This window comes from Bombina bombina, chromosome 1, assembly GCF_027579735.1.
Source record: "Bombina bombina isolate aBomBom1 chromosome 1, aBomBom1.pri, whole genome shotgun sequence".
In the NCBI taxonomy this organism is placed as follows: Eukaryota; Metazoa; Chordata; class Amphibia; order Anura; family Bombinatoridae; genus Bombina; species Bombina bombina.
Genome location: NC_069499.1, coordinates 985,210,018 through 985,232,602, shown reverse-complemented (window position 1 = coordinate 985,232,602; position 22,585 = coordinate 985,210,018). Strand labels below are relative to the sequence as shown.

At 36.3% G+C, this 22,585-nt stretch overlaps 1 protein-coding gene across 1 annotated transcript in view; it reads right to left on the bottom strand.

Moving 5' to 3' along the window:
• Nucleotides 1-22,585, bottom strand: part of COL20A1 (collagen type XX alpha 1 chain) — a 478,350-nt gene that overhangs the window by 259,430 nt on the left and 196,335 nt on the right. The window contains exons 17-18 of the mRNA XM_053708962.1: nucleotides 14,093-14,232; nucleotides 13,668-13,800 (exon numbers count right to left, since the gene is read on the bottom strand). Coding sequence (XP_053564937.1) covers nucleotides 13,668-13,800; nucleotides 14,093-14,232 — 273 coding nt within the window. The remainder of the gene's footprint in view (nucleotides 1-13,667; nucleotides 13,801-14,092; nucleotides 14,233-22,585) is intronic.

The following is a 22,585-nucleotide window of genomic DNA, read 5'->3' as shown; positions in this document are numbered from 1 at the left end:
ACGCGTGTGATGGAACATTGTCCTGCATGAAAATCATGTTTTTCTTGAAGGATGCAGACTTCTTCCTGTACCACTGCTTGAAGAAGGTGTCTTCCAGAAACTGGCAGTAGGACTGGGAGTTGAGCTTGACTCCATCCTCAACCCGAAAAGGCCCCACAAGCTCATCTTTGATGATACCAGCCCAAACCAGTACTCCACTTCCACCTTGCTGGCGTCTGAGTCGGACTGGAGCTCTCTGCCCTTTACCAATCCAGCCACGGGCCCATCAATCTCACTCTCATTTCATCAGTCCATAAAACCTTAGAAAAATCAGTCTTGAGATATTTCTTGGCCCAGTCTTGACTTTTCAGCTTGTGTGTCTTGTTCAGTGGTGGTCGTCTTTCAGCCTTTCTTACCTTGGCCATGTCTCTGAGTATTGCACACCTTGTGCTTTTGGGCACTCCAGTGATGTTGCAGCTCTGAAATATGGCCAAACTGGTGGCAAGTGGCATCTTGGCAGCTGCACACTTGACTTTTCTCAGTTCATGGGCAGTTATTTTGCGCCTTGGTTTTTCCACACGCTTCTTGCGACCCTGTTGACTATTTTGAATGAAACGCTTGATTGTTCGATGATCACGCTTCAGAAGCTTTGCCATTTTAAGAGTGCTGCATCCCTCTGCAAGATATCTCACTATTTTTGACTTTTCTGAGCCTGTCAAGTCCTTCTATTGACCCATTTTTGACCCATTTTGCCAAAGGAAAGGAAGTTGCCTAATAATTATGCACACCTGATATAGGGTGTTGATGTCATTAGACCACACCCCTTCTCATTACAGAGATGCACATCACCTAATATGCTTAATTGGTAGTCGGATTTCGAGCCTATACAGCTTGGAGTAAGACAACATGCATAAAGAGGATGATGTGGTCAAAATACTCATTTGCCTAATAATTCTGCACTCCCTGTATAGCAGATAGCCAAACCAGTACTGAAACAGTTATCAGTAGAGGTAATGGCATATGAGAGTATATTGTCGATCTGAAAAGGGAGGTAGGAGATGAATCTCTACGACTGATAACAGAGAACCTATGAAAAAGACCCCCGTTAGGAAAATCATTGGATGCAATAGGTGATACTCTCCACGTCCCTCTGACATTCGCTGTACTCTGAGAGGAATCGGGCTTCAAAATGCTGAGAAGCGCATGTCAATGTAGAAATCTTAGCACATACTTACTTCACCACCTCCATAAGAGGCAAAGTTTGTAAAACTGAATTGTGGGTGTGGTGAGGGGTGTATTTATAGGTATTTTTAGGTTTGGGAAACTTTGCCCCTCCTGGTAGGATTGTATATCCCATACATCACTAGCTCATGGACTCTTGCTAATTACATGAAAGAAATAGCATTTTTGGTTATTTCGGTTTTTAGGTTTTTTTGCCTTTTATTTTCGGTAAAATTATTGTGTAGCATATTTCAAATTTGATGCCAGATTAGAGCTGCTGTTAGAGTTTATTACTTGACTTACTGTTTTGCATATAATAATAGTTTTCTAGGACTATATTTTATTTTGATAATTGGTAAAAAAAAAAATGGTTAAATCTTATTCTGTTACACAGAACTAAATAAAGAATAATACTAGTGATGCACCAAAATTTGGGCCGCCGAAAATGTGCAATTCCAATTTCGACCCAAAGAGGACCAAAATGACCAAAAATGTACAGCCCTCCCCTGTTCTATTGAGTTACATGTCTATCCTTAGCATAAGGTAAGCAGCACAGCACTGGCATGGCACACAGAGCACACACATAAGTACCATGACATGATGATATTTGAAACCAGCAGAGCCCTTTTTTTTTTGAAGGAAACCAAAGTTCTGAATACAGTTTTCAAAGGAGGATAAGTAACATGTTTATAAACACTTGATATTATCAGACACAGCCCTAAGCACACACAGTGAATATGTATAAGCCTTATATACAGTGCTCATACATCAGCCTCTTTTGCGTAGACATTCTATTCGCCTGAGGAAAATATGCGTGCACACTATATATACATAAGCCCCAAGCTCGCACACAGTTGGTACAAATTAGCACCCACTAGACAGTGTATACAAAAAAGCACAGTAACTTTCTATAACCACCTTGCACGTAAGGTCGTAGCTAAGTCTGGTGGTCCTGGTGATAGGTGACAGGCAGACTCCATTTGGGGCTCCGGACATATAATCTGACGGGTCAGTGTGAGACCCAAACCAGGAACTAGGCGGAGATACAATGAGAGATGATCAGGTGCAGCCACGCCTATCGCACGGATAACTACACCCAAAAACAAAACACATGTCCACCTCGTATTGTTGTCTGACTATAACCACGCTCCCTTGTAGAGCTCCACCAGTTTCACTGCAGATCACGCCCTATGGTACAAGTGACCACGCCCATTTGTTGGAGCTTTCCCGCCTACAAGCTCTCTCAGCTACACACACTGTAGTTAAAAAAAGAAAAAAATAATTTCGGTTTCGTTTCGGTTTTCGGCCAGGGGCATCCTGAACTTTCAGTATCGGTACAGAATTTTCATTTTGGTGCATCCCTAGTTGCTATGTATTCTTATTGTTATTAATTACCCTTTTCTGCAATAACATCTGATGTTGAAATACTCAGTAAAAGCTTTGACAGTTAAATTGTGTTGTAAATTTTGCAAAATCCAAAGATGAACATATTGAAAAATCCAAAGATCAACACAAATTATAGAGCATTGTGGTACCAAGGGAGTTTTAGGGGATTCTGGTCTTTTTAAGCATAAGATTAAACAGGGAGCCACATGGAGAATGGTTTTGACCTAACAAAGAACATAGATTTGCTGTGGAAGGGGAGGCACTGTAGGGGGGGGGGTCACTTAAAGTAACATGGTCTTCAAAAAAATTCTGTCATCCATATGAAAACACTCTTTGACTGAGACATAATTCCAACTAATGCCAGCCAATAAGCATATTCATGTTTTACCAATCATGCAATCAATATCAGTAGGCAGTATCTATCAGCCAAAGAGCATTAGGAGGATGTACATAATTGATTACATTTTCCCTTTTATATTTAAATAGCTTTTAAATCCCATTTTCTCTGGCAAAAAAAGTCAATATGTGCCATGCTGTTCTTTCATATGGACAACAATTTTTTTTAACTAAAATTTCCCTTTAAAGGGACAGTAAGCTTCTTGTAATTACAAGACATTTCTGTTAGCTTGCTAAAAAATAATATATCAGTCAAGTCAAAACATTTTTAAGAAAAATGAACAGCTTGTTTGCTGCAACTGTTTTTCAATATCCAAACCCTACCCATGGTGGTGTTTTTCTTTTGTTGTTTTTTAAATATGCCGTTAAGAATGTATGCTGGATGTTTTGTTTATGTATATGGTAAGTTAACAAAACACTTAAATAAATCATTTTGCCATTATATTACTAAGATGTAATTGTGTCTGTATTTATTTATTGCAGGTATAGGAGGAGTTATGTCATTACTTTTCAGGGACTGGTTTTTGGGGGAGAAATAATGGGTGACTGCTTAAGTCAAGGACACTTTGTCCAGCCTATGCCTCTGTCTTCCAATTTCATGGTCTTTTTCTATCTATCATTTTAAAAGCAATCCCTTCATCTTGCTAGTTTCTATTCACATTGAAAATCACTCAGGCAGAACAAATGTATCCTTTATGCTGATGCCTGTCTGTGTTTGTTTGAGATGGGTATTTATAGCTCTTTTTTAAATTAAGCGGTTAATATGGCTTGTGGTTAAACCCTACTTGTCATGAAAGCATGTCAGTAATGTTGAGGTATTCATGTGTCCATGAATAAAGGGTTAACTGAGTAATAACAGGCTCGATCTAAGTAGCGGATATTTCTGATTGATCAGATAGATATATATGAAGCTAACATGATCCTGTACCGTACAGGTTAGCATGTAGGAGATAAGCTTACTACAGCAGTGTGCTAATAATGTATAATACGTCATTTACACTGTCCCGGGATACTAATAATGCGATTTTCTTCTAGTCAGGACTTTGTTAAAATGTTCCGTCATGAGTATCAAGCATGTTTTTGTCACTGGCACAGAAACTACCAATCTCACTACATTGTTAGCTCAGCAGCTTGAGGTAGGTGCTTCATTCAGCCATTTTATTCTGCTGAATTAAGCACTAAATATAGTCATAAGGGGCCAATAATGACTGCTGAATGGGTAATTGCCATTAATATAATATGGAACTTTTAGGGATTTAATGATGTTATATAAGACAAATTAGTTTTGATTTAAAAAAAGGTTTAGCAGCAGTAACAGAACATAGAGATGAACATTATGTGATCCTCAAAAGCCACTAAAGCGCTAAATACAGTTTCAGGAGTAGTAGAAACTATCTCTTAAAGGGGCATGGAAGTTAAAATGTTAAACTCTCATGATTCAGATAGAGGGTGCAATTAAAAGAAATCTTATTTACTTTTATTGTGAAATTTACTTCTTTTTCTTGTTATGCTTTTTTTTTTTTTTTAACTTTGAGGTCCTTTTAATTAGAAGTATTCTGAGGTAGTTTTAGGCTTTAGATTTAGGAGGTAGATTTAGGTTTAGGAGCTTGCACGTGACTCCAGCACTTTGCGGCAATGTTTGTAACAGTATTATGCAGTGGCGGCTGGTGAATTTTTAGGATGGGGGTGCACAAGACCCTCCCCCTATTAGAAAGCCACGCCCCTTTGAAAAACCACGCCCCTTTTGAAAAACACGCCCCTTTAATAAGCCACGCCCATTTTAAAAGCCACACCCCTTTGTGAAAGTCACGCCCCTCAAATGGCCCCACCCATTTGAACCAGCAGTGTTTTTGGTCATCGTCTTCTTGAAATATCCAGCCCCGGCCTGGGGGTAACTTCAACTGAAGTTTGTGACTGATTCCTCAACATTATTCTCAAGTATCTGCTGATATTGAGTGGAATCCATGAGACCCTCAACAATATTCCCAGTAGTACAGGTCTTTGGAGGTGGTCTGTGGGCTGTTTTTGACCGTTCTCACCATCCTTTGCCTTTGCCTCTGGCCCTCTCTGATATTTTACTTGCCCTGCCACTTCTGGCCTTAACAAGAACTGTGCCTGTGGTCTTCCATATCCTCACCATGCATTGCTCACTGTGTTCCTCATAGTGGACACAGACATCTTAAATCTATGAATGCATACTCTTCAGTACAGCCATGTTCACGTGCGACAGTGCACAAATGGAGGAGCCTACACTACCTGCCCATGTCTAGTCTTAAAATATACATGATGGTGCTCAGTTAAATTATATAATAACATATATATATTAACCAAATGATTAATTAAAGCTGCAAAATAATAAGAATGTTGAATGTACATTCATGAAAACATATATATTCCTGGATTTAAAGAACCTTCCACTTTATAGAGAAATACAACCACATTTCAATTACTGTTGCCCCAGCCCCCAGTGTTCGATATAAGGCAATGCAGCCAAAGGCCTTGGCAACATGAAGATAAATACACCCACATTTTACTTTCTACAAAAGAAGATTATTTCTATTACACTAGTGCTTAATAATTAACTTCAACAGTAAAGATTAAAACAGAATGTTGTTAACTCAAGTACAATTTTTGTAAATTAAGTCAATCCGCCTGTCTTTTTTTGAGGCAAATAAATCAATAACATTTTCGGTGAATGTAGGCATGTCATTGATCAATTGTTTTTCAATGTGAGCATGGCTAGAGCAGTCAGTCTTTCCTCAGTCATGGTGCTCCTTAGAAATGTCTTAACTCGTTTTAAAGTTGAGAAACATCTCTCAGCCTCAGCAGTTGTCACGGGAATAGTCGAAATAATTTGCAACAGTTTGTAGGTCTCAGAGAAAGTACTGTCCAAGTTATTTTCTATTACAAACTGTAGAAGACTGATGGCACCATTCATATTTCGGAAATCTGGTCTTCTGTAAATTACTCCTAGTTCAGTTTTCAGGCGATCTTTCTGTAATGTGTGATAAACCGCTGATGTTTGTTCAAGAAGCTGATTTGGAAAATTTTTCTCGTAATCCGCAAATTTTTCCGCTTGGAGGAGAGAAACAGCCGAGTAGTGAGTTATAAAAGAAAATCTATCTTTTACTTGATTTGTGATAACATCGCATATCTCTTTAGCTGCCACAGTCTGAGCAATGTGAATATTTTCTCTCTTCCTTTTCCTAGATGTTTCCTCTGTTTCTGATATCGTCATGGTCACTGTGTCCATTCTATTCCTTTCGTTTTCCATTGTCTGCTGGAAAGTGTTAATATGTTTTCTAATAAGTGCCGCATCTGTTTGTGTTTTCTGAAGTTGGTTGTATAACACATCTACATGTGGCATAATATTGTGAAAAACTGTAAGCCAAAACACAAATACCGAGTCTTGTAACATACGCCGAATAGCCCCTGCTTGATTTATAGCTATTTCTTTTTTCGATGTTGACTCTATTTTTTCCATGCATTCAATTAACTGTTCCCTGTTTTCAAAAACTGTATTGACGGTTCGACTCTTGAAATTCCACCTGGTGGCTGAACCATGAGGTATCCTTCTTCTAACAGTTTCATCTAGAATAGCTATCCTTTGTGGCGAGTTACTAAAAAAGTTAGTAATGTCACTTAGATTTGAAAAAAATACTCGAACTTGTTGATTTTGACTGCTTGCTTGGCTGACAATTAAATTGAGCTGATGTGCGTAGCAATGCACAAAATGTGCATTCTTGTAGGTACGTTTAATTATAGCCTGAACACCTGCATGCTGACCACTCATCACGCTTGCACCGTCGTAACTCTGCGATATCAGTTTCTCTGGGTTGTCTATAACTTTTTCCAAAGTAGCTTGAATACACGTAGCTAAAGATTCGGCATCATGTCCAGCTGGATTAGTGAATTCCCATCTCTCAACCGGTTGTCCGTTACCTATAATGTATCTAAAAACAACAACCAATTGGAAGGCAGATGAAACATCAGTAGTTTCATCTGCTATCACTGCTACAAAACTTGCATTTGAGATTTCCTTCTTTATTTGGTTCTGGCAAACAGTAAGCATACAGTCTAATAAATCGTTTTGAATTTCTTTTGACGTTCCTTTAAAAACAGTGGCACTAGCGAGATGTTCTTTTAGAGATGCATCAAGCTCTGCTGAGAAGTTTATAAGACCTCTGAAAATGCCTGGATTTAATGAATCATCGCGTTCGTCATGTCCTCGAAGTGCAAGCTCAAATGCGCCGCAAAATAAAATACAATTAATTATTTTGGAAAGAACATAGCGATTTTTCATAACTTGCTCATTATGTTTTTTAATATTCAAACGATATGCACTGTCAAGTTGTTGCCGAATATCAACCCTTCCTAGCAAATTAAACTCTAATGTGGAGTTTAAATGTGATTGGGAGCAATTATGTTTATTGGTTTTTTGACTTAAATGTGATAAATCGGCGACACCATAACTCACCCAGCTTGAATCCCCACTTTGTTTTGCAAACAGGAGACAATAAAAACAAAAGAGCCTGTTAGATAATTCACAACCACAAATCCATGGATATTTATCATATACCTCGGGTTTGAATTCTCTTTTGTAATCTCTAGTTTTACATTTTGTCACCTGGGTAAGGTTAAGCATAGGTGTTGGCCTGAGCATTTTAATTTCCATTTTTCTTTCAATGGGCAACGTTGAAAAATGTAATTGCTTTAGCTCAGACACACTAATTTTACTAAGTGCCATCTTAACTGTTAGTTTACACACAAAGAACAGTCCTTTGCTCTTATCTAATATATAACTTGTAGGTAGGTAGCTCTGCAGCTGTTAGAAAATATACAACTTAATAGTTTAATAGTTTGGCGGTGGTTATGTAATATATAACTTGTAGGTAGGTAGCTCTGCTGCTCTGCAGCTGTTAGAAAATATACAACTCAACTTGAAGTAATAGTTTAATAGTTTGGCGGTTGTTATGTAATATATAACTTGTAGGTAGGTAGCTCTGCTGCTCTGCAGCTGTTAGAAAATATACAACTCAACTTGAAGTAATAGTTTAATAGTTTGGCGGTTGTTATGTAATATATAACTTGTAGGTAGGTAGCTCTGCAGCTGTTAGAAAATATACAACTTAATAGTTTAATAGTTTGGCGGTTATTATGTAATATATAACTTGCAGGTAGGTAGCTCTGCTGCTCTGCAGCTGTTAGAAAATATACAACTCAACTTGAAGTAATAGTTTAATAGTTTGGCGGTTGTTATGTAATATATAACTTGTAGGTAGGTAGCTCTGCTGCTCTGCAGCTGTTAGAAAATATACAACTCAACTTGAAGTAATAGTTTAATAGTTTGGCGGTTGTTATGTAATATATAACTTGTAGGTAGGTAGCTCTGCTGCTCTGCAGCTGTTAGAAAATATACAACTCAACTTGAAGTAATAGTTTAATAGTTTGGCGGTTGTTATGTAATATATAACTTGTAGGTAGGTAGCTTTGCTGCTCTGCAGCTATTAGAAAATATCAACTAGAAGTTGAACTAAATTGTTAAAGAACTCCCTAAAAATCCAGTATACTCCTAAACTTGCTAATCTCAGACTGTGTCTGTTGTTTAAATTACAAGTAGAAAAATAAAAATGTTTTTTTTTTTTAAACACTAGTTCAAGTTCAAGACTCAACTCAAGTTACTCTATATAAAAAGCAATCTCAGACTCAGACTGTATCTGTTGTTTAAATTACAAGTAGAAAAATAAAAATGTTTTTTTTTTTTTTAAACACTAGTTCAAGTTCAAGACTCAACTCAAGTTACTCTATATAAAAAGAAATCTCAGACTCAGACTGTATCTGTTGTTTAAATTACAAGTAGAAAAATAAAAATGTTTTTTTTTTTAAACACTAGTTCAAGTTCAAGACTCAAGTTACTCTATATAAAAAGCAATCTCAGACTCAGACTGTATCTGTTGTTTAAATTACAAGTAGAAAAATAAAAATGTTTTTTTTTTTTTAAACACTAGTTCAAGTTCAAGACTCAACTCAAGTTACTCTATATAAAAAGAAATCTCAGACTCAGACTGTATCTGTTGTTTAAATTACAAGTAGAAAAATAAAAATGTTTTTTTTTTTAAACACTAGTTCAAGTTCAAGACTCAAGTTACTCTATATAAAAAGCAATATCAGACTCAGACTGTATCTGTTGTTTAAATTACAAGTAGAAAAATAAAAATGTTTTTTTTTAAACACTAGTTCAAGTTCAAGACTCAAGTTACTCTATATAAAAAGCAATCTCAGACTCAGACTGTATCTGTTGTTTAAATTACAAGTAGAAAAATAAAAATGTTTTTTTTTTAACACTAATTCAAGTTCAACTTAGACTCAACTCACTCTATCTAAAAAGCAATCTCAGACTCAGACTGTATCTGTTGTTTAAATTACAAATAGAAAAAAAAGGTTTGTTTTTTTTTAACACTAGTTCAAGACTCAACTCACTCAGTTACTCTATATAAAAAACTGCAGGCCTGCAGCAAAAATCATTAAAATATCTGCCCACAAAGTTACTAAACTAATAATATATTACTAGTATAAATTAAGTTAACTAAAGTATCTTCAAGTTCTATATAGATATAGATAACTAGAAAATCTGAATACTACTAGTAGTGACTGTGAATCTACAGTTCTAAACTAATTTGCTGCTAAGCTAAGCCTAATGTAATTAATAATAATTATAATGGCTATTGGCTAACTATCTAACTGTCTATTAGCCTGCTCCTGGGCCCTGGCTATTTCTTTGCACACTACTTGACTGCAGCTCAGCAGACACTGAGTCAGCACACAGCAGCAAATATTGACTGTCTGTCACTGTTCAATCAACTTGTTGATGCTTGATGGCTGCCAGCAGGCAGCAAAAAATATATAGTTTTGTTGTAAACAATTTTTGCACAGAGCTATGCAAAAACACTCCTCTCAGCTCAACGGCTATCTCCACAAAGATTTTCGCGCCGTTGAGCTGGGAGGAGCCTCGTGGGGGCCATCACGTGAGCCATGGAGCCTATCACAGAGTCTGAGGAGTCCGGATCAAGAGGCTGGGGGAGGAGACAGAGCACAGGCTGAACGACCGCACAGTTCAGCCTGTGCGATTATGCCTCTATAGGCATGAGGCTGGGGAGGAGCTCTACGCCTGCACAGTGAATACATTGCGATCACTGTGCAGGCATATAGAGCTCCTTACCGCACGTGCGAGTGGGGGGTGGAGACTGGAGCCTGCCCTGGACTGTCAATCAGCCTCTCTCAGCTCAGCCTCAGGCAGCAGCAGCAGGCAGTGCGCCGTGGTGGTGTGTGGTGTGACGTCACGGACGTCAGCACACTGAGTAGTCCACCCGGTCCTAGCTCCTGCCTCCTGCCTGAGCCTGATAATAAATATACAGTGTCTGTTAATGAACACTCAGTGGCGAGTCAGTGATGAGTGAGAATGATAATAGATTAAATAGCAGGGTATATAAGCTAAGCAGCAGTGCCAGTAAAGCATTATTTAATACATATAATATTAAATAATATAAATAAAAAATAAAATTAAAATTTTTCATAATTTTTTTTTTCTCATTTTTTTTTTTTTAAATGCTCATTTTTTTTCCCCCTCCTCTGCCCCCTGGGGGTTCACGTGCGACAGTGCACATATGGAGGAGCCTCCACTGGTATTATGTGTAAACTGGGTTGCCATATATAGCACAGGACACATGCACACTCCTAAGCCTGCCTCCATATGCTCTAATACAGTGTTTTTCAACCAGTGTGCCGTGAGAGAGCCTCAGGTGTGCCGCGGCAGACTGACAACAGTGGGACATATTTTTTAAATTTTGCTTGTTTTTTATTCTGGGCCGTTTTTTTATTTTGAGCGAGATGATGACTGAGGGTAACTGCGCAGCGACAGCTCGCCTACCCGACCCATGTTCACACTTGGAAGGAACCCCCACCCACCACAACACGTGCCTAGTGCCGGCTCTACACTCAGCACCACGCAACACTTCAATCCCCCATGCATGCTGGCACAGCTTTGCTCCTCCTCCAGAACAGTTCAAGCCAGGTCATGTCACTTATGTTCCTTCTCAGCACAAGGAACATGACTGGAGGACTGGAGACTCGCTGGAGGGGAAGAGGGAGGTGCTCCACATATAATCTTGTGCTCCACAGATAACACTTTTCCCAGTGTGGGGGTGTCCCTCTTTCAAATTTTGAAATATTGGGAGGTTTGTGAAAGGCTCATCAGGCATCATTTACAACCATGACATATTGACATTCATTCACAATCATTATGATTGTTTGTGAATGAATGTCAGTATGTCATGTATAGTTTGTAGAAGGCAACGCATGACAGCACAGTACTGTGTGTGTGTGTGTGTGTGTGTATGTATATGTATATATATATATGTATGTATATATATATATATATATATATATATATATATATATATATATATATATATATATATATATATATATGGTGTATTAGGCTACAATGTGTGATTTTGTAAAATTTTGGGATGGTGGTGTGCCACAGGATTTTTTAATGTAAAAAAGTGTGCCACGGCAAAAAAAAAGGTTGAAAATCACTGCTCTAATAAAAGGGAGCTAACTTTTAAGATAGGAGACCAAGAAAAAGCAGTAACTTTGATAAGTAAATTAGAATGTTGTTTTGAACGTTTTAACTGAATCATGAAAGTTTAAAGGCACATGAACCCAAACATTTTCTTTTGTGATTCAGATAGAGAATACAATTTTAAACAACTTTCAAATTTACTTCTATTATCTCATTTGTTTCATTCTCTTGGTATCATTTGTTGAAGGAGCAGCAATGCACTACTGGTTTCTAACTGAACACATAGGTGAGCCAATGACAATCGGAATACATATGCAGCCACCAATCAGCAGTCAGAACCTAGGTGCTCTACTACTCCTGAACTTGCCTAAATAAACCTTTCAGCAAAGGATAACAAGAGAAGGAAGCAAATTAAATAATACAAGTAAATTGGAAAGTTGGTTAAAATTGTATTTTCTATCTGAATCATGAAATAAAAATGTTGGGTTTCATGTCCCTTTAACTTTGACTTCAACATCCCTTTAATTTGTTATCACCAAAAAATATTAAGATATAATTTCGATAACCTTGAGATTCTTAGACAGAATTCATCATAACTATAGTGCACACCACTTAGATTGTTTTAAGGCTGCCATGGGACAAGGAGCATTTTTACTCAGTCTAGTCACAGCTGATACACAGGAGACTTAGAAATAGCCTTAGGCTGTATGAAAGCTTCACAGGCAAAATAGAACAATTCAATTGAGCAGTCAATGTGTGTCAGTTTGTATAGTTACTAATAAAATCTAGGTTAGCATTTTTAATTGGAACAAGCCTGTTGAGTATCATAGATGTGGATTGTGGGTTCAGTCAAAAAAGGACCCTTAGCTGTCGCCCCCTACAATAATTAATTTGTGTACTTTTAACAAATAGCTTAAAGGAACACTAAGCTCAAAATTAAACTTTCCTAATTCAGATAAAGCATGCAGTAATGACAAACCCTGTGGGGGACTTTAAGAATGCCTGGCACAAGCATAAGTCTATCCTACTAACTATATACATTTATACTTTTAGGAAATATTGGGCTGTCTTGCTGAGCCTATGGCTCTTATCTGCCATCAATATCTATGTTTCTATGTAGTTTTAATAGTTTTTTAAATTTATTTATATTATCTTTTTATATGCACACTTTTTGTGTCACCAGCTCCTATTGAACATGTATACTTTATGTCAGTGATTGGCTGATGTCTGTCACATGATACAGGAGGTTGGCAAATTAAATTAAATTTGGAAAATTGTCAGGAAAAAAATTTACTACTAATTTAAAATTCGGAATAAATTATATTGCATTGTCTTTTTTATTATGCACCTGTTGATTTTGCAATTCTACTCTATTTAATGCTCCTTTAAGGAAGACTGCATTCAATATATAATTCCAAAGTGAAGGACGAATTGGAATCACCAAAATGAACAAAATTTATTAAATAGGTATAACCGTAATTAACCTAATAGTGCTTTCCTCCATACACAGCTTAATCACTGACTGTCAAATACAACAAAAAAACATTTGACTGTTCATTACATTTGAACAATGTTTTTTTTCTTGCTACTTTATGTGGATTTTAATAATGATTGTTAATTCAAAAGGTTCCATGATATACACTTTAAAAATCACATTGCTGCTCAAATGATGTTGCATGTGCCCTTATGAACTAGCGACCACCTACTGCATGCTAAACCGTTATTGCCTTACTGAACACATGCAGATGGCTATTGTAATTTATGCACTAGCTACATCAGCTCAAGCCACATGGTCAAAGGTAATGTCCAATCTCATCTTTCATCCTTCAAAGCTTGAAGAAAACTGCTGTCAGCTTCCATTAACTGATTGTCGCTATGTGACAAACAGATTACACAGAGTTCAAAGGCAGAAAAATACTGAACAAATAATACAACAATTAATTATCGTAACCAATGAATAGATTGAAATGACTAAGGATATAAATTCTGCAATTCGGTCACTAGCTGACTCGTACACTTCTGAGCTTGTGTTTGATCAGTTTGGCAGGTGTTTGCCACCATTCTCTTTCCTGTGCCGCTTTCACATATATTGCTCTCTCACCTGTTCTGTACCTTATTGATGATGCGTCACTCTGATATCCATCCACATACTGTGCTGAAATTGATACCTGATACTCTGTACTGTGCAACATGCCAGACAATTCAGCTGTGTGATCCCTTCCAGGGACAGACATCTACAAAATAATGAGAGAATTAAGTGTTTGGAGAGCTGATAGGTAAAGCAGGGTAAGCCTGAAAGGAATACAAGGACAAAACTAATGTGCAAGATAATCATGTATTTTGAAAATTAATGAACACAAATGTCCTCCTGATACAAGTGGTACATCTGAAAAAAATGTACACATGAACCACAGTCACGCAATAGTCACAGGCGCTCATTTTCCTATTATGTAAAAGGGTGCCTTATTAAGCTCACAATAGGCTCCCTGATAGCCCTCAAATGATTAAACTTGTATAAGAAGGTACCTGACTGAGTCTTCCACCACTCAGCGGGATCCACTTGATCAGGTAGGAGGTCACATCAGTGACTCCTGGGTTCCATGTTACACTCACTGAGTCCTTTGAGATACTTGTCACATTCAGACCCATTGGGGAAGGAACCTTCACTGTAAAAAATGTAAACACATCAATTAATGGAACAGTCAACACCATAATTGTTGTTTTAAAAGATAGATAATCCCTTAATTACCCATTCCCCAGTTTTGCATAACCAACACAGTTATAATAATACACATTTTACGTCTGTAATTACCTTGTATCTAAGCCTCTGCAGACTGCCCCCTTATTTCAGTTCTTTTGACAGAGTTGCATTTTAGCCAATCAGTGCTCACTCCTCTGTAAATTCATGTGCATGAGCTCAATGTTATCTATATGAAACACATGAACTAACGCCCTCTAGTGGTGAAAAACTGTCAAAAAGCATTTAGATTAGAGGCGGCCTTCAAGGTCTAAGAAATTAGCATATGAACCTCCTAGGTTTAGCTTTCAACTAAGAATACCAAGAGAACAACGCAAAATTGGTGATAAAAGTAAATTGGAAAGTTGTTTAAAATTGCATGACCCATCTGTAGGGCATGTAATTGTAGTTTTTTTTTGGACTTGACTGTCCCTTTAATAAACTTCTATCAGCAAAAAAATGAACAAAAAATGCACTACTCTTGTTATATTTTTGGATTGTCATAAGTGAAGTATTAAAAGTTAAGGAAGAAAAAACCTCAATAAATGTTAAAGATGTATATGGACCTTGTATTGGAATTTGTCATTTTTCTGTGAACCAGGAAAAGGATGAATCACGGTATTAAATGATTGCTGCTAACGGTTTCAACTGTTCTCAAATCAGTGGTCTAGCCATATGGCACTTTTGTTGTAGTTAGAGCGCAGATTGAAGAATATTTCAAACCATTGGCTCAACAAAAAAGTAAGTGGGAGGCCAAAGCGTGGGGTATTTGAATTTCAGCAATACATTAATAAGTAAGTTATAGTAAGTTATAGGGCATACAACATATTCTTTCACAGTGGAATTTAATTTCAGAATTTGCATAATGTTTAATTGTGTACTTAAAGGGACATAAAACCCAATTTTATTCCTTTCATGATTTAGATAGAACATAACATTTTAAACAACTTTCTCATTTACTTCTATTATAATATTTTCTTCATTTTCTTGTTATCCTTATTTGAAAAGCAGAAATGGAAGCTCAAGAGTGTGCACGTGTCTGCAGCACTACATAACAGCAGTTTTGCAACAATGTTATACATTAGCAGTAGCACTAGATGGCAGCACTATTTCCTGTCCTGTAGTGCTTCAGGCATGTGCACGCTACCTACCTAGGTATCTCTTTAACAAAAAATAACATGAGAATGAAACATTTTTGAAAATAGAAGTAAATTGGACATTTTTTAAAAATGTTATTCTCTATCTGAATAATAAAATAATTTTTTTGGGTTTAATGTCCCTTTAAACTCAAACTAACTATATTAACTCAGTTTTTTCGTATGGAAATTCAAATGATATAAAAATGATGATCTACTAAATCTCTACTGATTTATCTTTCATAAACTTTTCCTACTATTATCATTTATTCTGAAACCAATACACAATATTGATAAAAAAAAGAGATACTATCCTCTAATATTTGTCTCAAATATGAGAGTGTGGTCTTTCTTTTTAATCTGTTTACCACAGTAATCTTAGCTATTTTTTGATAACGCAATAGATAATTTGGTGGGTGTGTAGAATACAGGACTATTACAACGTGGGCTATTAATATATTTTAATGGTGCACTAGTGATGATAAGTAATTGTAATGTTAATTGTGCTCCTGGACACGTGCCTCTGTACGGTATCACAGCTAATGGTAATCTGGCTCTCACTAGAGAAGGAGCCAAAAAAACTGAGCCTTTTATGCCCACACTGGGTAATTATATGGGGAAATGTATTCTTTAACACTAGTTTTGATAGAAGATGGCGCAGATCTTAGTATTCAATTTAGGATATGTAAATATCTTTAAACCTTCTGCTGGCAAGAAGAAACAGGCTTGATGTGCATATAAAAGCCAATTAATAAGAGTGCAATATACTCACTCCATAAGTTGCATGGTATCCACTCGTCTGAAGAAAACCCCACAAATATGTTGGTTGTGGCTTGGTAAACTGAGGACAAGGAGAAGCTCCAATTAAATGTATGTAAAAATTGCTTGAGTAAAACAAGCAGTAACTTACTTCATCATATATCGAATTCCGGCAATGTCACAGCATAAAGGCAAAGTGATACTTCAATGTTGATAAAAATGCTTTAATAGCTCAACGCGTTTCAACGTATGCAAATGACTTTTTCAAGAGCAAGTAAAAAACAGATAAAAACAATTGAAAAGTTTGTGAACTGTGACGATAATTGCTGGTTTAAATACAGGTGACCTATGTTCCAACTTTCTGTGAAAAACAGGAAATTGGACTCACAAAAAATTATTAGAATAACACAAAAATAAAAATTAAATGTATATTGTATTCGTACTTAACCAAAAGATTACATAGTGACAATATCATAATTTCAACTATGCCGATATGTTAGTTAATTCGATTTTAATGTAATATTCAATGGTTAGGTACTGATGTATAAATGGACCAATCACAATAGTCAATGCTGTATCGCCACCAATGAGAAGATTTAGAATGAATAGTCCTCAAACAAGTAGTGTTCTGTGGGTAGTTCCGTTTCAGGTCCGCATATATCACATGATGTTTATAAGTCTATGGCAGAAGAATGTAAGCGTGCCGTATGTTGAATAGGAAGTTAGGAAGAGATCTTATCCAAATTGCATTATATGTTAATCCTATGTGGGAAATACGTGACCGTATTTTCAGACAATCTATAAAGCAAATAACAAGTGAACAGTATATGTTCCTAAAGAGACAAATAACAAAAATTCATTTACGTACCATAGTTACGTTTGCTTAACACATGGATAATAATGTTTTTAAAGAAATAAGTATATATAGTAAAGTCACATTTACGTAACATAGTTACATTTACATCACATAGTTGCATTGAAGACGACAAAAATTTAGGACAAACAACCTTAAAGGATCTTTTAGTAGTGTTCAGTACTTAAAGGATCTTTATAGTGATGTTCAGTGTTTAAAGGATATTATTTTTAATGCGTGAAACCTTAACATGTGGTGAAACATAAACGTTTCGATATATCTCATACTAATAACCAGTGCAGTTATTTTGGTTCTCGTTTGCGACCTTCTGCAAAAAGGATATAAAGAAGAAATCCTTGAATTAGATAGACAAGAAGTGAAGAATTTAAATCGGAACAATTATTACAAGGTCGCAATCGAAAACCAACAGACAAACAATCATTTCCAAGGTTCATAACTACCTGTAATTCTGATCATAACCAGATCAAAAACATTATCAGGAGACAATGGCACATCTTAAAAAGTGATGAAATCTTAGAAAAAATTATACCTATTAGACCACAGATTACATTTAGAAGGGGCACCAATTTTAAACAGAAGTTAGCCACCTCCCTTATAAAAGGTATGACTCCTAAAATTCCCATATCTATTTCAAATTTAAAAGGTTTCTATACCTGTGGTCGCTGCAAAGGCTGTAACTACACTAAACGGGTACATACAACTTTTGTATCCTCAACTACAGGTAAAATGTTCCTAATTAAAGACTTCATCACTTGCAAGACCACCAATGTCATATACCTTCTACAATGTAGCTGAAAAATCCAATACTTAGGACAAACTACTAGGTTCTTGAAAACACGTATTCTAGAACATCTAAATAAAATTGATAAAAAACATGAAGACCATGGAGTACATTGTAATCTATGTAAAAAATTTGACATCAAAAATTTTCTTTGGTTAGGCATAGAAAGAGTATCCACACACTGGAGGGGAGGAAAACTGGAAGATGAACTGGATAAAAGAGAGCTCTGGTGGATACACACTTTAAGAATTTACAATAATTGGGGACTTAATGATATCAAAATAGCAGCTTTTGTTTAAAAATTTTATTAATTTAAGCACTAAATTTTATTTTATATTTTTTATATTATGTCACTAATTTCATATTTAATAATTTCTTGAAAAATGTTACAGACAGATAATGTTTAATAATATTAGGTTTATTGCTAAATAGCACTCTAAATAATAGCACTTTATTGAATTTGGTATGACTTAAATAGATATCCAACAAATAGTTTCCCAAAATAACTGCACTGGTTATTAGTATAAGATATACCAAAACGTTTATGTTTCACCACATATGTTAAGGTTTCACGCATTTAAAATAATATCCTTTAAACACTGAACACCACTATAAAGATCCTTTAAAGGGAATGTCAATGTTGATGCCAAAGTGCCCGGTTTAAAAAAATTTGATTAAAAACATTGGCACTTTAAATTATCAAAATTTACATTTCACTCATGTTGTGAAAAAATACTTACCTTTTAATCTTCACAGCGGTCGTCGCAAGCCATTTCTGATTTCAGAAATGATGGATAGGTCATCCTCCAATCACGGCTTCCCCCGGGGCAATCAGTGTCTGATTCAATGCCGTGATTGGAAGAAGCCGGATTCCTCATTTTAGACCCAGGAAGAGGCTTTGCGATGGGTGGAGGAAGCAGGAGCAGCTGTCAAGGAAAGGTAAGTTTTTTTTTTCACAACAGGAGTGAAATGTAAATTTTGATGAATTAAAGTGCCCCTGTTTTTAATCGAATTTTTAAAAACTGGGCACTTTAGCATCAAAATTTACATTCACTTTAAGTACTGACTACTACTAAAAAATCCTTTAAGGGTGTTTGTCCTGAATTTTTGTCATCTTCAATGCAACTATGTAATGTAAACGTAACTATGTTACGTAAATGTGACTTTACTATATATACTTATTTCTTTAAAAACATTATTATCCACGTGTTAAGCAAACATAACTATGGTACATAAATGTATTTTTGTTATTTGTCTCATTAAGAACATTTACTGTTCACTTGTTATTTGCTTTATAGATTGCCTCAAAATAAGGTAACGTATTTCCCACATAGGATTAACATATGACGCAATTTGGATAAGATCTCTTCATAACCTCCTATTCAACATACGGCACGCTTACATTCTTCTGCCATAGGCTTATGATCATGTGATATATGCGGACCTGAAACGGACCTACCCACAGAACACTACTTGTTTGAGGACTATTCATTCTAAATCTTCTCATTGGTGGCGATACAGCATGTACTAATGTGATTGGTCCATTTATACATACGTACCTAACCATTGAATATTACATTAAAATTCAATTAGCTAACATATCGGCATAGTTGAAATTACGATATTGTCACTATGTAATCTTTTGGCTAAGTACAAATACAATATACATTGAATTTTTATTTTTGTGCTATTCTAATAATTTTTTTCACAGGAAGTTGGAACATAGGTCACCTGTATTTAAACCGGCAATTATCGTCACAGTCCACAAAATTTTCATTTGTTTTTATCTGTTTTTTACTTGCTCTTGAAAAAGTCATTTGCATACATTGAAACGCGTTGAGCTATTAAAGCATTTTTATCAAGATTGAAGTATCACTTTGCCTTTATGCTGTGACATTGCCGGAATTCAATATATGATGGAGTAAGTTACTGCTTGTTTTACTCAAGCAATTTTTACATACATTTAATTGGAGCTTCTCCTTGTCCTCAGTTTACCAAGCCACAACCGACATAGCCAATCAGATTGAGCTTGCATTCTATTGGCTGTTCCAATCAGCCAATAGAATGCGAGCTCAATCTGATTGGCTGATTGGATCACCCAATCGGATTGAACTTGAATCTGATTGGCTGATTCAATCAGCCAATCAGATTTTTCCTACCTTAATTCCGATTGGCTGATCGGAATTTGAGGGACGCCATCTTGGATGATGTCACTTAAAGGAACCTTCATTCATCGGGAGTCACCGGAAGAGGTGGATGGATCCGCGTCGGCTGCTTCAAGATGGTCCCGCTCAGCGCCGGATGGTTGAAGATAGAAGATGCCGCCTGGATGAACATGTCTACCGGTCCGGATGTACTCTTCTTGCCGGATAGGATGAAGACTTCGGACCCTCTTCTGGACCTCTTCTTGCCGGATAGGATGAAGACTTCGGACCCTCTTCTGGACAGATCGGTGATACCCGGCGTGGTGAAGATAAGGTAGGGAGATCTTCAGGGGCTTAGTGTTAGGTTTTTTAAGGGGTGTTTGGGTAGATTAGGGGTATGTGGGTGGTGGGTTGTAATGTTGGGGGGGTATTGTATGTTTTTTAAATGCAAAAGAGCTGTTTTCTTTGGGGCATGCCCCGCAAAAGGCCCTTTTAAGGGCTGGTAAGGTAAAAGAGCTGTTAACTTTTTATTTTAGAATAGGGTAGGGCATTTTTTTTATTTTGGGGGGCTTTGTTATTTTTTTAGGGGGATTAGAGTAGGTGTAATTAGTTTAAAATTCTTGTAATCTTTTTTTATTTTTTGTAATTTAGTGTTTGTTTTTTTTTTGTAATTTAGTTTAGTTGATTTAATTGTAGGTAATTGTAGATAGTTTAGTTAATTAATTTATTGATAGTGTAGTGTTAGGTTTAATTGTAACTTAGGTTAGGATTTATGTTACAGGTAATTTTGTAATTATTTTAACTAGGTAGCTATTAAATAGTTATTAACTATTTAATAGCTATTGTACCTAGTTAAAATAAATAAAAAGTTGCCTGTAAAATAAATATAAATGCTAATAGCATACAATACAATATAATTATTTGTTATATTGTAGCTATATTAGGGTTTATTTTACAGGTAAATATTTAGCTTTAAATAGGATTAATTTATTTAATAAGATTTATTTTATTTCGTTAGATTTAAATTAAATTTAACTTAGGGGGGTGTTAGGGTTAGGGTTAGACTTAGCTTTAGGGGTTAATACATTTATTAGAGTAGCGGCGAGGTCCGGTCGGCAGATTTGGGTTAATATTTTATGTTAGGGAGGGCAGATTAGGGGTTAATACTATTTATTATAGGGTTTTTGAGTCGGGAGTGAGGCGGTTTAGGGGTTAATACATTTATTATAGTGGCGGCAAGGTCTGGTCAGCAGATTAGGGGTTAATAAGTTTAGGTAAGGTAGCGGCGACGTTGGGGGGGCAGATTAGGGGTTAATAAATATAATATAGGGGTCGGCGATGTTAGGTGCAGCAGATAAGGGCTTCATAGGGATAGCGTAGGTTGCAGCGGTGTCCAGAGCGGCAGATTAGGGGTTAATAGTATAATGCAGGGGTCAGCGATAGCGGGGGCGGCAGATTAGGGGTTAATAAGTGTAAGGTTAGGGGTGTTTAGACTCGGGGTACATGTTAGGGTGTTAGGTGCAGACTTAGGAAGTGTTTCCCCATAGGAAACAATGGGGCTGCGTTAGGAGCTGAACGCTGCTTTTTTGCAGGTGTTAGGTTTTTTTTCAGCTCAAACTGCCCCATTGTTTCCTATGGGGATATCGTGCACGAACACGTTTTTGAAGCTGGCCGCGTCTGTAAGCAACGCTGGTATTTAGAGTTGCAGTGGCGGTAAATTATGCTCTACGCTCCCTTTTTGGAGCCTAGCGCAGCCCTTCAGAGAACTCTAAATACCAGCGTTGTTTAAAAGGTGCGGGGGGGGAAAAACACTCGTAGCTAACGCACCCCTTCTAACGCAAAACTCTAAATCTAGGTGTTAGTTTCTACCTTCCTTCCTTTAAACAAAGTTTATGAGTATATTGTACTCTTATGAATTGGCTTTTATATGCACATCAAGCCTGTTTCTTCTTGCCAGCAGAAGGTTTAAAGATATTTACATATCCTAAATTGAATACTAAGGTCTGCGCCATCTACTATCAAAACTCTGTAATTATCACAGTCCCTGGAGAGAGACTGAAAGAAGGCAGCAGTCTAAACACTAAGAAGAGTATTAATCCTCAGTCCATTTTGTAACAGATTGTTGTTTTTTTACCATCTTACAATATCTGTACATTGTATCATTTGTATCATATTCTTTAACACTAACCTGTAAAAATTAGGTGATCTTTATTAGATTTTCTGTAGTTTAAGTGTTTTTTCTATTGAATGTGTTTTGAAGACTGTTCTTTAAAAAATTAATAAACTCTTGAGTGATTGGATTAGTTAGTTGTGCATTAAATTATTACTGCACAATTAATGAAACTGCGTCTGCAACAATACTGATATTGTGTACAGGTTGAGGCATTTTTTATTTGTTGTTACTTTTCCAGCATACTTTCTATTCTTTTGTTACAGTTCCTCAAAGATGTTTCCCTTACATTTAAGAAACCGAGTAGGTATAATTGACATGTATTGTTACTCACATGCACTCTATCTCCCCTGCTCACAAACGGGCACGCTACTGGGCGTTCAAGATATGCCAATGAAAAAAATAGCAATTGCAGAGT